We start from the raw sequence: 18,904 nt of genomic DNA on the forward strand, positions 1-18,904 counted from the left end.
TTTGTCATCATTGACCTTAAACCTAGTGTGATGCTTTGAGGAGGGAATGTGCAAGTGTGAATGAAAAATCAGAGCTGAATTTGTCCAGTGAGGAAAGAAAATTCTTCAAGACCAAGAAAAAATCAAGACCATACAGGTTTGAAATGATAGGGCGAGGGTGAATAAATTCTGCATTTTTTCATTGCTGAGTGTATGAATCCCATTATTAATAACTACACTGTAAAACATTGTTTTCATGATTTGTTACAACTTTTTTTTTTCTTTTGTCAAATCAAATTAGATAATGTGATTCAGATATTTTGAGTTTCTGTTGAATAAACCAATCTCCTCCTTTGTATTATCTCAATTGTTTTATTTCAATGAACTCAAATTGAAGGCAACCAGTTTACTTACGTTTTTAAAACAATTATTTTTTTACAGTGTACATCATAATCTAACAGTTTTATCTTGAATATATCCTAATCTATAAGTCATTTGCGGACAATTATTTATCCGCCTCTCCATGTAAAAATAATTCCACAAGATGTCGCCAACATTCAGATAACAAAAAAAAAAAAACACATTTATCTGCTATACTTCCATCTATGTGCCTGACTGCCTGGACATGTTTTTTCCCCTCAATATTACATGACAAACCTATTTATAAACACATCCACCAACATATTTTGTGGCTTTACTTCTCAAAACACTAAAGGGGGTCATGTAGCATGTTGAATGTGTATTATGTGCCATGTCTGATTAAATGGAAAGCGAACTGAAGTCCGGTCACTCACTCCATTGAGTCTCATAAAAAGACACGACGAAGGAGGCGCTCTCCTCAACACTTTACTGAGGGAAGTACACGAAATGTGGGCATTGGAGAACGGACAGACGTAAACTACTGATGAAAGAGCGATATCTACCTTCTCTTTCTTTAGAAAGTCAGTTCTTTAACCCTTCAGTGTCCTTTTCTGGAGAGGAAGAGCTGTCATGGGAAACGCGCGGCACTTCGCACGCGTCTGGATTATTGATGGAGAACCGCGAAACTTCGCAGTGGATGAAAAACATCACGAACACGCGAGTCCAGAGCGGTAGAACGATGGAACGCGGACGCAATACACTGTAACAAAGGCAAGTAAACGCATTGTCTCTTGAGGCGCGTCTGATACTTTGTTACTAGTAACGTCAAAGCGCCAATGTCAATATCTTGACCTTATTAGAGGTCGATATATTTAAAATGTTAGGTCTATCTTAAGTCTAATCTTAAGTTTGGACGCAAATCGAGAAATTGTGCCTTCAACACGGGCTGTTTCATTTCATGTCATATACAGAAAGGCATGTATTTATTAGAATGCATGAATTTGAGATTGAGCCCACTAAGAAAAAAAGGTCATATTATTAGCACAAACTAGACACTCTTTGAGAAGCTTCTTGTGTTTAAAATGGCAATGAATTACAATGAGATAATGGATCATTTCTGGTGAATTTATTGAACATTTTCTATTTGGTGCATTATTTAACATGCACAAATACATTGGCGAATGAGTCCTATAGTGAGAATTTTTTTACAAATATTTGAATGAGGCTTACTGCAATGTCAGACATTTTCGTGAATTGTGAATACCACTTTCTACGTGATGTGATGTGAAAAGTGGTAAATACAGCAGAGCTGTCACAGTGAATCAATTTAGACTGTACATGCATCAATGCTAATGATGCCAGTAATATTTAGTGTTCAGACATGAATGTAAACGACAGTCAAGTTCAACTACAAAGGGATGTCTTGGGTGCATAAATAATTGTTTGTATGTACAAATAATCAAGCAATAATTTGAAACATTCAACACAATTTGGATTTAACGATTGATCTACATCTGCTGTTTATATTTTATAGCCTACTCTTGTATAATTAATTTCACCCATTTGGGAACCAAAGTGAACAGCCATTAAAAGTAAAGCTGAAATTTGTAATGGAAAAAAGAGGTCTGGAATTCATCAGTCAAGTCTTTTTCCCAGCAAACACAGAACGTTGGCATAACGTACCCAACCTTCTAACAACGTTTTAACAACATGGCCAAAAGGTTGCTATAACTACGTTGTGTGGTAAAGGTTGCTACAGCGTTGTCACAATGTTGACATTTAACCACCGTTCAGGGCCATTGGCCATTACCATTAAGGTTGTGTCTAGTGTGTCTGGACCATGGTCTGGACAACCACTGGAAGACATATGAACTCGTCACTGCCCCGAAGCGCGAAAATCAGCCTTTTAAATTTCAACCGCCCGTTGGGCTCATTGTGTTGTCTCATTCTGAATCGAGTAAGGATAACATAGCCTACTTAAGTATTGCGTTGAATATACCTCAGCTAAATAAGATAACTTATGTAATTATTCAAACACAACCTACAACTTAATTTTCTAATGTGACTAATGTAGCCTCGCTCGAACTGTTTAGTTTTTCACTTGATTTGTCTGATATTTCTCTTTGCTCCTCTGGATTTGTTAATGTTAACTGATTCCGGTTACCGACCTTTATCTGTCTGCCATGTAGCCTACAGAACACGGTTTTGTTCATTAAATGTTCTGATCTTTGTTTTTTATGTTTTTTTTTTTTTTATTTTTTTTTTTATGTTATGCTTTTATTATACTTAAAAGAAATGTGTATATTCGTTTATTAATTTTTTTCCACAAATGTATGACTTTTGGAAGTGCAATTTGATTAGGCTAACATGCAGTTTTAATAAAGTTGAGTTAATGTAACCTTCTGTCATTTTCACTCTTATATCACTCTATAATTAGGCTAATTTACTGATAGCCCCATTAAATAATAATAAGGATAAACAATATTTTAACAATTATATAATTATCTAACATCTGACTAAAAATTAACCTCAAAACATAAAATGCTATATGGGGATATCTATAGGCCTATCTACAAAAAAAATTGTCTGAACGTCGTCTCTCAGTTGTTGAATGTCGCACAACAACGTTGCTACAGCTCTGTTGCATCTTCAATTGTACGTTGTTACAATGTTGCGAGCATGTGTTTGCTGGGTTGATTAATCAGTCCAAACATATGCTCCAAGATACATGGCACTATACATTGTTTCTCTATATGGATCTCATTTAACTTACAGAGTTGAACATTTTCATAGTTGTAAAAGGATAAGTTTAATTTGTATGATGCAGCATTGATTTCAAAAGACAGTTTTGACCAAAATTACATATTACATATTACATACATATTATTATTATTATACATATTATTAATAATTGTTATTATTATTATTATTATTATTATTATTATTATACACAATTATGGCAACAGCCTCATTGTTTATATTGGCCATATTACTTTGCATCTTTAAATACTGATATTTTGCTTTCAAGTTCTATCTGACAAGTACTCTAGCAGAACATCCAAAGCATTTCCTATGAGTTTAAACAAACCAAGCGAGTCGGCAGAATTGTAAATGACATTTTCAGAGTTGTTGAGAAACCTCTACCAACGCTCCGTTTGATATTTCAGAGTGAATTTGCCACATCAAATTTATCATTTATATGGACTTTGGAGATTCTAAAGTGGTTTCATTTATATTTGCCCTGGTCAATGTCTATACAATCAGCACTAGGCTTCCCCTTTGGGAGTCCAGCTGGGTAGTTCATCTGTCAGTGTAGAAATATGTCATGCCTCAAATCTAATGCAACAGTTTAAAAATTGTTTGAGGGATTGGGAATACTCTTGCTGCAATAAAACATAGCATCAGCCACTTTACTTGTAAGGGTGGTTGTATTTATAGCATATACCATTTATTTAAATAGATTTAAAATAGATAGTTTATGATTTGTTTGTGGTGCCCCATTCAGAGGAATCAGAATCGTACACATCTCTGAAAATCTCTGCAATCTGCTGTGATTTATTATGTTTCTGAAATCTTAACTAAATTGTTGGGGAATTACAGTTAGACCCCATAACAAGACCAATATGCTCAATGAAGACCAGGAGACAAAGTCGAAGTTCAGTCAGTTGACAGAGAGTTTACTGAAGAAGATACATTTCTCCATTCTTCCAAAGGCCGTGAAAATGAGTGAGAGGATCTGGCCTCGAGCTAACTTAGGATACAGAAACACTAGTACTAGTCATATGGATAGTCAGTCATTTCTACCTGTTCAGATAGGTTAAAAGTACAGATAATTCTAGCAGCATCCGAACATAGTATTCTATTCTTTATGCAAATTAGGTCATTTAAAGACATTATCTTTGACACACTTTGTTCTATATACATAACAAACTCCGTTAAGGGTCACAGGTGAGTCATAGACTCTGGAAAGACTCTTCTAATCTAGGAGACTGTTGAACTCTACTGGAGACTATTGCTTTGGCATTGCCATATGCATTCCATAATAATAAACAACCTTTGCAACTCAATTAGATAAAACTATGATTTCCAATTCATTATAATACAAGAAAATCATTTGATCATCTACTGGCGAAGAAGAATTCCATTCCATTATTTGTTTGTGCCATTTATCTTTGAATTTCTCATCAAAGATGCACTGATTCAGATAATGGGCAGCCTTTTGTCTTTTTAAGTGTTCTTCACAAATGTTATGCAATTACAATTAAAGTCCATGGGGTAAATTAACAATTTATTAATTTCTTTACACACTCCATGAGTCAAGGGCTTGATTTTATATTTAACCTGGAACATTCCTGTAATTTATTACTATGTATTAAGTGCTTTTCGAAGTTTGTGAAGGAGAAATCACTGCACTTGTTTTCTTAAATTATTTAAAACAAGACAAGCCCCTATGGATTAAATATTAATATAAGCCATTATAACTAAGTCTGAGTAGGACTAAAAGAAAAAGAAAAAAATAACAGGAGCATTAGCATCAATGTTTCAATCACACAGTTTAAACAAGGGATTATAATAGTAACATATAGATGATCCAAGGCTGTGTTTAAACTTGCCATTAACATGCAACCTGTATCCAGATGTTGTCCACATACACATACGCTCCTTTTAATCATGAAATTATTCTTTTCAACATACAAGATTAATGTTGGGAAACTTTGATTGGTAGATTAAGTACTCTATTTGTAATCAATTGTTCTTTTGTTGAATAAATCACAAATTCTGTGCTGTGTGCTCTGTCATTGATAGAGGCCAAAGTGAAAGTTGTTTTACGCTAACAAAGCCATTTGAAGCTTCTGCCTTTCAAACGTGCCACAGAAATTATTTAAATATTGTGTGGGAAATATGATTGGTTATCCAGATACAGAGGCCACTTAATGTGACCAAATGAAAACACGCCGTGTCCTTATTTGCTAATGATACGATCTGTTTGATCAGATCACCGTGATTGCATGTTAATGCCAAGAGTAAAATTCTAAAAGTCTAAAATTCTCTTGACTTGAATAAATTACTGAATGCGTGTCACCACTTTACCTCAACCTTGATATCCCCTTTCCTCCTCACCTTTACAGATTCCCATAAGGGATCATTACAGACCAGCTTATGCCATGAGGACTCAGAAGTCCTGCGGCCGGATGTCAGGCACACCTTCCCGTCAACGCCTGCCACGTTTCAGTCTTCACTCCAGGAGAAAGAAGGAATGTGTAATCCAGGGAAAGCTGCGTATCCGTTCCATGCCAGGTGCCTTTCTGGTGCTTGGGGTGGTGGTTGTTGTTGTTGGCACTGCACTTGCCGTGGCGGGCTACTGGCCATACAGGGCTCATCGATCATCAGTGGACACTGTAGAGGAAGGATCCTCTGGAACCGCATCAGGATTGGGAATAGCGTCCAAAGGACTACTTTCTGCAGCGAGTCTGGTTCATAGTGAAAGGATGAAACTTCTAGGACCTGTCATAATGGGAGTGGGACTTTTCATACTTATTTGTGCCAATACAGTACTCTATGAGAATCGGGACAGGGAAACTCAAATGCTTCTGGCTCAGATGCGGAGCGTCATTTGTTCTGTTTCTGCAGCCATGCCTTCGGCTGACCTCTTGCAGGTGAACTCTCTTGCCAGGCACTACCAATGGGTCAGCAGTTTGCCTGCAGCCCACCTGAACATCCTCTGCCTGAATGAAATGTCCAGTTCGGAGCCTCTACTCCAAGTGAAGAGCATGGATGAGGAGGACAGCATTCAGCAGCAAGACACAGTGCACACTGAGGTTCTTTATCATCAGGACTCTTCCTCTTCCCCCTCTATTCAGTCCTCCAACTCTTGCAACAACAGCAAAGAGATGTTTTGCCCAGAGGAACAGGGGGCCACCTCTGCACTGGATCTGCGGCAAGAAAGTCACTTTGGACTCAGCAACTGTATGACCACATCCTCTATGTCCACACTAGGTGGGGAGGACTGTGAGATCTTCTCCATCCCACCCAGACGCTCCTATAGCATGAGCCACAGGACTAAACCACATATACTACCCAGGGATCTGGTTCATCCAGAGTACAAGACTGTGTCTTCTATGGGTCACCATAGACTGCTTCCAGGACAATCCAGCTCAGAGGTGTGTGTGAACATGGTTGGAGTTACAACCCATGACCTTATACCTGTGGAAGAGCAGAGGCACCGCAGCTGGCCTCGGCTAGATCTCGGAAGCGCCAGGAGGTATCTCAAGCTGGAGAACAAAGAGGACTCTGTGGACAAGTTACTGGACCAACTTGAGCAGCAATGCTTACAGATGAACAAAATCTATGGCTCAGGTCCCTTCCAATGAGCTGCAGTTTAATCATTACATTAATGGATTGGCAGTTCCCATGGTCATTAGGAGGAATATCACTAAGTGACATACACTTGGAATAACTCAAATTGGCAGTTTCCAGTGGATATTATTTGCACAGTTTCTGGAATCCCTTGAGGCCAACTAATTTCTAAGATTTGGCCATTTATCTCACTTGACTAATTTTTGTAACTAGTTTGTTTGGAGATTTGCGGAGTATGGAAATGTCAATTAAAAGAACATTAACACCTGCAGCATGGTCCCTGCTGCCCTTGACGGTATGGGAATATACGTCCTGAAGGAAGCTAGGGATGGAGGTATTTTACAGTCATGAGAATGTGCTACACAGTTTGTGATGTCAGATGATTGGATGGATCCCATGGCTTATGTGTAAAAGGCCAGTTGGTGGGATCAGTTTGTTACTGTTGCTAAAGTCCTATTTGTTTCTAGGACACAGTAAGCAGCATTTCTTAATCTATGAGGTAGAATAAACTAAGACCTCGGCAGTGACTAGATTCAAAGTAAACACATTTCTGACTTCCGAATTCAGCCAAAAGCATTACTCTGGATTTGATAGAGATAAGAGCCAAAAATAGAGAATGCTGGTTCTTTGACCAAAAAAATGGATTAATCCAAACAGTGTGCGTACTATTGAATTGTCTATTATAATTCATTTAAATGGTTACAAGTTAAGGTAGAGCAACCTCAGTTGCAATGTCTGTAAATCTGTGTCCATGGTTTCCCAGAGTGTCTATTCTCCTTGTATCTCACCTTTCTTCCATCTTTGCCTGAAGCATTCATGATGAGGGTGCAGTGCCCTCTTGGCTTCATTAACCAAGGTGATCAGTGTTTTTGCATGCACTAATGCGGGTATATAATTGCTTTCCCTTTAAAGGGTGGAGCTTGACAGAGCTCCTCCTCTTTGCAGTGAGAATGTGTAACTTCACTCTGTTTACAAAAACAAGGCTGCCACCCTGTCTCTATTTTGTCTGTGTAGCCTGTTTTGGTACGTTGTGTTGTTTGCTGTGTGTTCTCAATGTAAACTGAGCAATATCCACAGACTGACCAATCAGTAATCAGATACTTTACACCACCTTTGAACTGAATTCTATGCCTGTGTTGCAAATAAAAGGCAAAACAAAACCACTTTGAATGTAAGTGTTTGTTTGCTGTCCGTGATTTTCAAGGTAGCATCAGGGGGTCAAGTTGTGGCTTGTTGTGCCCTTGCTGGTAGATGCAGGCCAAAAGCTTTTTTCTCCATCAATAGACATTCATATGCAAGATGAAAAAACTTATTTTTTCTAGTTTTAGTGTTCAATGGTCATTCATATGCCATTTTCAGCATAGAGATTGTCTTACAAAAAGAAAAAAAGAAAAAGAACTGAGAGCACATGAAGGTGCCAGTATACAGATCGGAAAATCGCCCACTGACTATTTGTTAAATCTAACAAACAATAATGCCATTGTAATATTTGCTTACTGCATTGTGGTATTCTTTCTAATATCTATTTGCATACTGAGTGATTTTTTAAAATCATTTTAATGATCTATAGTCAATAAAGGAGTAGGAGTAAGTGTGACGGGCAAAGCGGCTCTTGATGTTGTATTTAATTTACATTTAACTATTAACTGTACTATTTTATTTAAACTCTAAAGGACATTTATATTAATTTATAAATAAAGTAAAGATGGCATTTTTTCTTTTTTTTCAGAAGAAAGCTAAACATCTGACTACACCTGATTTTGGAATCCTACAACAGGAATCCCTGTTGTTTAAAGGTGCAGAGAGGCATAAGATTATTGTAATGAAGCAGAGTTCAGGGATGCGCTTTGTTATATGTGCAAGAATTATGGATGTTTAATGTTAAACTGCTGTAACCACTCAACCATACAACCTTAAAAGCAAGGTCTGTTTCAGTGATGATGGATGAAAGCATTGTAACTGTTTTCATAAGTGTGAATATGGTGCTTGTACTGATATTACTTAGACATAATATTTTTCTTCTACCCAAGTTTAAGAAATGAATTCAGCTTGAACTACTTATTGTACAGACATTAAATCTTTATACTTTTCAACTAATTTAAGATTTAAGTTTTTCATTGTTCATCCCTTTCATTGTTACACATTAAAAATCTAGCAAACGGTAATGTCACTGTAGCATTTGCATACCAAATTATGATTGGTCTTTTTGTTGCTACATCATTTTACAGTCTTCACTGCATTTATCCTACAGTGGATATAAAAAGGGTATACACCCTGTTATAACAGCTGGTATTTGTGATGTAAACAATGAAATAAAGATAAATCATAGCAGACCATATACACTTTAGTTTAGTTAGGCCTAATTAACAAATATAATCTATGCAATCCCTTTAAAAACCAGTGACACATTTCAGAGAGAAAAATAAATAAATAGGCTAAATAATAACTTGGAATTACTAACTGCATGAGTGTGCACGCCCCTGAACTAATACTTATTTGGAGCCCCCTTTTAATTTGATTTCAGCACTCATTCTGGATAGGAGTCTACCAGCATGGCACATCTTGACTTCAGGATATGTCCCCACTCTTCTTTGCAAAAATGTTCCAGATCTGCTTAATTGCGAGGACATCTCCTTGCACAGCTGTCTTCAGGTGTCCTTATAGATTTACTATAGGATTCAGGTTTGGGCTGGACCATTTCAAAACATTATTCTTTATTTGGTGAAGCCATTCTTTTGTTGATTTCACAAGTTCACACTTACATACAATTAGAGGGAGTAAAGTTTAATGCGTATTTGGCGTGCTTTCCGGGGGAAGGGCTCTGAGCTCTGAGTTCAGCCTGAACCCTAACTATGGAATGGCACTAAAAAAACAAAGTGACCCATTTCATAGGGGAAAAAAAACCTTTTATAATTGATTGTTCAGAATGAACTTATAATCAAGCAATGCTATTTTATGTGAAATAGTACACACCCGTCTTAATGATTAAGACCTGACTCTGATTAACTCCAAAGAGCAAACCAGTCAGTGAGGCTGAGAAGAGGCCTACAACAGCATTAAAAGAATTGCAGCTCTGTCTGGCAGGTACTGGTTGCTCCCTACGTTTGACAACTTTCTCCAGTATTCGATATCTTTCTGGTCTATGGGGCAGGGTGGCAAAACGCAAGACTTTTCAGACAAAAAAAAAACAAAAAAACATCCAAGCTCGCCTAAATGACCACGATGTAACTTTTTGGACAAAATGATAAAAGGTATGTTTGGCACAAAAACAGCACAGCACAGCAAAAGAACACTATAACCACAGTGAGGCATGGTGGTGGCAGCATCTTGTTCTGAGGCTGCTTTTCTTTAGCTGGAATCATGAATAGCTGTACCTGTCGATTTTGCCACAGAACCTTATGGCGTCTGCTTGAAAGCTGAAAATGAATAGAACTTTCACCTTTCAGCATGTGAAGGATCCAAAACACATCTAAATCAACAAAGATAAATTAAAAAAATAATCTATGAGGGGGACTTGAAGGGGGCCGTGCACATGAGATGCCCTCACAATTCAACAGATATGGAATGTTTTTGCAAATAAGAGTTATTCCAAAGTCACGATGCCAAGCTGATTCACACTGACTGAGTGCTTTAATAAAATCAAAGGGTGCTTCAACTAAGTATTATTTCAGGGTGTGCATTCTTATGCAGTTTGTAATTCCAAGTTTTTATTTACTTATTTTTCTCTGAAATATGTCAATCTGGTTCCCTTTCGTGGTCACTACGAGTTACGTCAGTGATGACGAATGGGGTTTCGCTTAGAAAGCCTATCATCTTCGAGTATATAAAACGAGCCAATGGCAATGAAATGCCATGGGTCTGCAGAATTTGCATAGCGTAACTCCGCCCCACCTCGTGGGTATATAAGGAAGTACGCCGGCAACATGCAGATATGTTTTCGCTTCGGAGCCAAGTTCATTCACTTCACTCCACAGCCAATTCTGAGTTCATTTCTATTTCTCTTCGAGACGAGCCTCTCTCCAGGTGTTGGTGTGACAGCGAGTTCCAGCGAGTGCACATTTTCTGCTTATCTGTGCAGTGATTTACCAGTGTTTGTGTGTTCATCTCCCTGGTCGCTTCAACACTCTGCGGAGAATCTCCTTTCACAAAAGAGCATTGCACGCGGCACGTCTTTTTAAAGATGCCTCGCCCGTGCACTTCTGGTTGCGGTCGCATCATTTCTGATTCTGATGGGCACAATCGCTGTCTTGCGTGTCTGGGCGTTGACCACGCTAAGGCAGCATTTGTGGATGAGTCATGTTCCCATTGCTGGAACATGACCATCGTGCTGTTGCGTTCGAGACTCAATGACCTCGTTCGAGGGAGAGTCCCCTCATCCGCACCCCGATCTACGAGCTCCGCGAGAGCTGGTACTTCGGGCTTGCGGCCAGGGTGAGCTGAGGGTTACGGTGTGGAACAAAGCGCTGACTATTCCACGCACCACACCCCCCTCTAGCACAGTGCAACCCGAGAGCGCTCTGATTGAGCCCGCGGTACAGTCTGTCGGCGTGCCGCGGGTCTCTTTTGGTGCTCCAGATGATGATGAGACTTCGATCGCTGCATCACAAGGTGGGCGTGAGTCCTCGGGAAGTGAGGATTCGGCTGTGCTGCCGCCTTCAGGTGTGCCAGCATTGTCCGAGTCTGATCCCGAGCTGACGGCCATGCTTTCCCGGGCAGCCACGGCCATTGGCCTCGAGTGGTCTCCGCCACCCGGTCCAGTGCGCTTGCGGCTGGACGATTGGTTTTTGGGTGCGGCCACTGATCCCCGTCAGCATCCAACCCCAATGCCATTCTTCCCGGACGTGCATGAGGAGGTCACGAGGTCCTGGAAGGCACCCCTGTCTTCCCGTGATCGCTCGGCGACCTCCTCCGCCTTGCCTCCTCTTGATCAGGCGGCTGCCAAAGGGTACACTGGGGTTCCCCAGGTTGAACGCTCTGTTAAGATGCAACTGTGTCCGCAGAGTGCTTCTTCCCGCGGCGACCCTAAGCACCCCTCCAAGGCCTGTAGGTTCTCCTCCACCCTTGTGGCGAAGGCCGACAGAGCTGCGGGGCTGGCAGCCTCCTCACTGCATGCTATGGCCACTCTGCAGGTCTACCAGGCCCAGATGCTCAGGGACATGCACGAGGGGAGGACTGACCCAGGGCTCTTTGATGAGCTGCGTGCCACCACCGACCTTGCTCTCCGAGCAACGAAGGTGACCACACGCTCACTGGGTCAGGTGATGTCCACATGTGTGGTCCAGGAGCGACACCTGTGGCTCAACCTGGCCGATATGCGGGAGGCCGAGCGAACCCGTTTCCTCGACACCCCCATATCCCAGGCTGGCCTCTTCGGCGGTGCAGTCGAGGACTATGCCCAGCAGTTCTCGACTGCTCAGAAGCAGACTGAGGCTTTAAAACATGTCCTGCTCTGGACAAAACATGTCCAGAGCACGCCCCCGTGGGACGCCCCCTGGCCTCCTCTGGCAGGACGCGGCTAATTTTGCCTCGCTGCACCACCGAGGGTATGTCTGTGGTCTGCATGACCCTGCTGGTACAGTTCTTGGGAGCCTGGCTAGAGCTTCCCAGACTGTCCCGCTGGGTCGTGGGCACGCTCGGCACGGATGCACTGGCGCACAGCTGGCCGCAGGGCCTCCGCAAGTATGCGTTTCCCCCAGTGAGCCCTCTTGCGCAGACCTTGCGCAAGATCAGGGAGGACGAGGAGCAGGTCATTTTGGTTGCCCCGTATTGGCACAACCACACCTGATTCCCAGAACTAGTACTCCTCGCGACAGCACCTCCCTGCTTTCTCAGGGACAGGGCACCCTATGGCACCCTCGTCCCGATCTTTGGAACCTCCACGTGTGGCTCCTGGATGGGACGAGGCAGGTTTGAGTACCCTACCACCAGCGGTGGTGGCTACCATCACTTCCGCTAGAGCATCGTCCACGAGACATGCCTATGCGTTGAAGTGGAACCTCTTCGTCAACTGGTGTTCTTCTAAACAACAAGACCCCACGAAATGCCTGATCAGTGTGGTGCTTTCCTTCCTGCAAGAAGGGTTGGAGCGAAGGCTGTCTCCCTCCACCCTGAAAGTGTATGTTGCCGCCATTGCCACACATCATGACGCAGTAGAAGGTAAGTCCGTTGGAAAGCACGACCTGATCATCAGGTTCCTGAGAGGAGCGAGGAGACTGAATCCTCCTCGCCCTTCTCTCGTACCCTCTTGGGACCTCTCAGTGGTACTAACTGCCCTGCAGAGTGCTCCCTTTGAGCCTCTGCAATCAGTGGAGCTTAAGTTCCTGTCAATGAAGACAGCGCTCCTGGTTGCATTGGCCTCCATCAAGAGTGTAGGGGACCTGCAGGCATTTTCGGTTGACGAAGCGTGCCTGGAATTCGGGCTGGCTAACTGTCACGTGATCCTGAGACCCCGGCCTGGATATGTGCCCAAGGTTCCCACCACACCCTTTCAAGACCAGGTGGTGAACCTGCAAGCACTGCCCTTGGAGGAGGCAGACCCAACCTTGGCACTGCTCTGTCAAAGTACGCGCCCTCCGTGCTTACGTAGACAGAACGCAGTGTTTCTGGACTTTAGACCAGCTCTTTGTCTGTTATGGTGGGAAGCTGAAGGGAAAGCCTCTCTCCAAGCAAAGGTTGTCTCACTGGATAGTGGACGCCATTGCTTTGGCATACCAGCAGCAAGGTCGACCATGCCCCCTTGGTGTGACAGCCCACTCCACCCGGAGTGTGGCATCCTCTTGGGCTCTAGCGCATGGTGCCTCGATAACAGACATCTGCAGAGCTGCAGGCTGGGCGACACCTAACACATTCGTGAGATTCTACAATCTCCGATTGGAGCCAGTTTCTTCTCATGTACTTGCTTCAACCAGCCGGTACTAGATTCTGCTCAGCTGTGTTCGGTTGCTCGCCATTCCTCTCCACGGACGGGATACGTGCGATATATTCCTCAGGTGAGCCTAATAAGCCCTGAGTCTCCTCCAGCACTGTCGACGTCAATGCCAGAGTTATGCCACCGGCAGCTTTCGCGCTTGGCTAGGTGCCTCCATGTGCATGGTTCCCCCTCTGGGCGACCCCCACATGTGTATTTCCACTGTAAGCCTCTCTGAGCATGTGTCTTTCCCTCGGCAAGCCACCTTGCCACCCCTGGGGTTGAAATATTCCACCTGCGGCTGGACACCCCAGTGATACTCCGTATGCAGCCCCTCGGGGTCATATGTGTATTCCAAGTCCCCCCCTCCGGGCTGGGCATGATTGCATATTCCACTGAGATATGCTTCCCAGTGTACCTTGGTATTCCTGTGTTAAGTAGGAGTCCTTCGTCCGTGCAAGTCTCACGACAGGGAGCTCAGACTTACGCAGGGCACTGGAAGACAGCCGAGGTGGCGTGATTAGACTGGGAACCCCATTCGTCATCACTGATGTAACTCGTAGTGACCACGAAAGGGAAAGTCTCGGTTACGTATGTAACCCCCTGAGTAGGGTTACGTCTCCCTGCCACTTCTGCTGTACCGCTGGAACGCCTGAGTTCAGTCTCGGCTCCTCAGCGAAGACATATCTGCATGTTGCCGGCATACTTCCTTATATACCCATGAGGTGGGGCGGAGTTACGCTATGCAAATTCCGCAGACCCATGGCATTTCATTGTCATTGGCTCGTTTTATATACTCGAATATGATAGGCTTTCTAAGCGAAACCCCATTCGTCGTCACTGACGTAACGTCTCCGTTCCCTACTCAGGGAACGAGGGTTACATACATAAGTTCTGATATGGTTTATCTTTATCTTTATCTTTTCTTTTCTTTTTTTTTTCTTTTTACATCACAAAAAACAGCAAACCTGTGTAGACATTTTATATCCACTGACTCTAATTTTTGTTTTTACAACCTTTCTACCCATCATGTTACTTTTTTATTTTGCTGCCTTTTCCATCAGGAAATACCTCTTCCATTGTCCTTAGCAATAAAAGCAAGATTTGCATTAACAAGAGCCAAACTCAAACAATCACTTTCAACAATCAAGTTTCTATCAGAGCATGTACTGGTCCTGGACTACCACGGCACTGCACATTTTTTATTTCTCCTTTTGATTTTACTGCTGATTCCTCAAGGAGATTCCTCCAGGACCAGATTTGAGCACCACTGTACTAGACTACAGCTTTGATATCTCTACTTATCTTCAGAGTTGTCTTAAAAATTTTAGTCCCACTCTATTTTAGTTTTGCCAGCAATAATGATTCCTCATAACATCCTGTAGATCTACTGGCCATGTTCCGTTCTTTTGTTCTTTCTGAAGGAACACACGCTAATTGACATGACATTTCAAGCAATGTGACATGCAATACTTTATTTGAAACAATTGTAAATGTTTTATTATTATTAATAATTGTGTTGTTGTTGTTGTTGTTGTATAATTGACACTTTGTTAAGCTCCGCCAAACAGACACAAGATTTCTGTGAACAGCACAAATTTCATATGATCTTTTAGTACCATATGTTAAAAAACGATATAGACTTCAATGAAGTGTGACATTGCAATGCATTTTTATCTGTTCCTTTCTTGAAGCAATTTCTAAATTAAGCAAGTAACATGATACAAAACTGAAATCAGAAACACTTTTCTTGGTTGAGAGAAAAGCCTCCTTTGATAATGCTTTTAACATTAGTCTAATGGCGCTTTTCCACTACACAGTACCAGCTCGCCTCGGCTCGGCTCGACTCGACTCGACTCGACTCGACTCGGCTCTGTTTGGTTTTCCACTGTGTAAAAGTTGTACCTGCTTCCAGGTACTTTTTTTCGTACCACCTCCGGCGAAGTTCTAATGGCGCTTTTCCACTACACAGTACCAGCTCGCCTCGGCTCGGCTCGGCTCGACTCGACTCGGCTCTGTTTGGTTTTCCACTGTGTAAAAGTTGTACCTGTACCTGCTTCCAGGTACTTTTTTTCGTACCACCTCCGGCGAGGTTCTAAGCGGGCTGAGGCGAGCTGAGGCGATCTCGCGCGTCTCGCGTAAAAGATTAAGTCACGGCAGTTTCCTGCGGCGTCGCTATGACGACCAGGTACTATTGTGGAGGTACTATCTGCAATGGAAAACGGAGCGAAAAGCGAGCCGAGCCGAGCTGAGTCGAGGCGAGCCGAGTCGAGTCGAGCTGGTACTGGTAATGGAAAAGCGCCATAAGCGGGCTGAGGCGAACTGAGGCGATACTAAAATGTGACGTGAAATCATGGCAGACTGCTGATTGGTCAGAGAGAATCGTCACTATTCACTGCGTCATCATTGCACGCGCCAGACGCAGTACCCTGAATAAAAAACAGCAAAAACAAAAACAAAAACATCCAAAAACAGCATACACTCGATTTCCTCCATTGTCCTGTGTGTGTAGGTAGCGGGTGTGTCTCGCGCGTCTCGCGTAAAAGATTAAGTCACGGCAGTTTCCTGCGGCGTCGCTATGACGACCAGGTACTATTGTGGAGGTACTATCTGCAATGGAAAACGGAGCGAAAAGCGAGCCGAGCCGAGCTGAGTCGAGGCGAGTCGAGTCGAGTCGAGCTGGTACTGGTAATGGAAAAGCGCCATAAGTGAACTGTTCCTAATGCATTCACTATGGTACTGTGTGCTCTTTTGTTATTATTAACACTATAATGACCTGAATCAAGAATTATTATATGAATTATAATTGATATGAATTATTATTTATTTGTTTTACCTTTATTTTCCACATTCATTTTGGAATTGGGGCTGACACAGTTTAATCCATAGCACTTCCCACAAGACAGAAAATACCACTTGTATCCTTAAAATTTCATAAAATTTCATCTTTACTGTAAAAAAAATAAAAAAAATTATTGTTCGAAACTGACATACATGTATATGTATGTATGTATGTATGTATGTGTAGGATTTACAATTTTCACTCATAAACTACAAGTAAAGTATACTTGGTATATATAAATTACAAGTATATATATATATAACCCTATACCCCAACTTCATAAGTAACAACCCACTTTGTATATAACTGCAAAACTGATAAACGTAAAACATGAGAAGAAAAAAAAAAAAAAAAAAACGTGGTGAATTTGGTTCAGTAAGTTTCTGTGATGGAAGAGGAAGGAATAGGGGAGATAATTCCCCTGCTGTAATTATCCTCAGCAGTGTTTGCCAGGGGCCAACTTTTCCCCCCCTTATTAGGTTTTATGGCTCCTTCCGGGCAGGTATGCAGTCTCTCGTGATCTCTTCTCATTTAATTGGTCATTTACAAGATGGCTTCTACAATTCTAACAGCTTGTAAAGCTAGCAGGCAAGACCCAAGCCTTTTTTGCCAAAAATTAAATGAGGAAGAGTTATATGTACCGTAGGTGGAGAGGGGGCAGAGCAGAGAACTAACGCGTAAAACAGTTTTGTGTGTGTGAATTTGAATATGATGTTTCAAACAATGGCTAGGCGTTACATACAGGCACAGTACAAATGTGTCATCTGGTTGAAATTTAGCTATACAGCTTCTTGGTATATATGCACAAATCAGAGGGCAGGACTGCTTTATGATATTTACATGTGAGGGCAACAGAAACACAGAGCAATGTGAAAAATTCAGAGCATGTTCCAAATAAGTTAAGACCATGATGAACAGTGTGATTATTTGTCACAATGCAAAATTTAGTTGTTTGTGGTAATGTTAAGTTAATGTGTCACAAGCTAATGTAACTTACCCAATCAAAAATTACAGTCAGAATATGTTTTATAATATTAGTTTTAAACTGTTGTATATGTTTAAAAATTGTATATGCACTGATGACAGATGTGTAATTCATTTGTTATGAATACATCTAAATTTAGGTTTGCTTCTAGCAAGTTCCACATAAAAAAAAGAAAAGAAAATCAAATACATTTAATTTGGAAGTATTTCATTTCATTTTCAAGGGATAGTTAACACAAAAATGTAAATATTTTGTCATTGCTTAGGCTGTACACCCTCAAGTTGTTCTAAACTTATGAGTTTCTTTTTTTCTGCTGAAGTCAAAATAAGATATTTTAAAGAATGTTGGTAATCAAACAGTAATAGTAGCCATTGACTTCCATAGTAAAAAATACTACTATGAAAGTCAGTGGCTACCGTCAACTGTCTGGTTACCAACATTCTTTAAAATATCTTCTTTTGTGTTCAACAGAAAAAAGAAACTCAGGCTTGGAACAACATGATGGTGAGTAAATGATGACAACATTTTCATTTTTGGGTGAACTATCCTTTTAATTTAATTTCAAGTATTTAATTATTTTTATTAAAAATGGTAATTTCTAGATAATTATATAATATTATATATTATAAACCAGTTTTTTTATAACTTTGTTATATAGGCCTATACGTTGTAAACTGGTATATATGATTTTGGCGTTACCACCCTCACCTAGTCATCTTGCTTTTATTCATTGTCAGCATGAATAAATACGTAGCCATTAAATTTTGCAGAGTTGATGAGTTTTATGGCAGTCCTGGACCATGGTCTTCATCTTAGACAAATTGGCACGGCATTGCATCTTGTGCTTTACCAGATATATTATCCTCTGGCACACGGTTATTAGCCGCCATCAGCATCTGCAGTGCATTAAAAAAGTTTAGTAAAAGCTTGCACAGATTCAAAGGTCCTCTCGGCACCTTTAACATGTGACAGAAGTCTGTTAAAAACATCACCTCTTTGCGCTAAACACAGCCAGATGCAGAGTTTTGGGAAAAAATTGTGAGCCATAATACAGCCTGTTTACCCTATGCAGAGAACTGCTTGTCACAGAAGTATTAAAGTGGATTAAAGTTTTGAACAATACATCATGTAACTCAAAACTTTGTGTCAGAGCATGTTGTTTCAGTTTGTTAATATGTGTGTGTTCAGGATGTTAGCAGGAGGGTTGTATAAACGGCCTGGATGTAATTGTTTTTTACTGTGGCGTGTCCCGAGGCACAGTCTCGTTGGCTTGTGTGCGGGCAGTCAATGGGATCCAGGTGTGACAACACACTCCCACGGCAATTCATAACTATTTTACGTTTTGGCTCATTGGTTGCTAATTCGTATGATCTCATATGTATGTTTTTGTACGATCTGCTTACACCCCAGTGACGGCTAGGTTTAGATGTGGATCATCTTGCTTACATTTTTCAAAAAAATTGTGTGTTTTCAT

General features: G+C 41.4%; 1 protein-coding gene across 1 annotated transcript; it reads left to right on the forward strand.

Moving 5' to 3' along the window:
* The first annotated feature begins 800 nt into the window (after window positions 1-800).
* On the forward strand, window positions 801-8,072 carry tmem200b (transmembrane protein 200B). The gene is made up of 2 exons (XM_084424155.1): window positions 801-1,110; window positions 5,469-8,072. Exon 2 carries the CDS (start codon window positions 5,505-5,507, stop codon window positions 6,708-6,710), a length of 1,206 nt encoding a protein of 401 aa, XP_084280281.1. The 5' UTR covers window positions 801-1,110; window positions 5,469-5,504; the 3' UTR covers window positions 6,711-8,072.
* The last annotated feature ends 10,832 nt before the right edge of the window (window positions 8,073-18,904 follow it).

Source organism: Rutilus rutilus (genome assembly GCF_951802725.1).
Source record: "Rutilus rutilus genome assembly, chromosome: 11".
NCBI lineage: Eukaryota > Metazoa > Chordata > Actinopteri > Cypriniformes > Leuciscidae > Rutilus > Rutilus rutilus.

Coding starts and splice junctions, on each gene's coding strand:
- tmem200b (XM_084424155.1), top strand. CDS start 5,505: ATGAGGACTCAGAAGTCCTGCGGCCGGATGTCAGGCACACCTTCCCGT.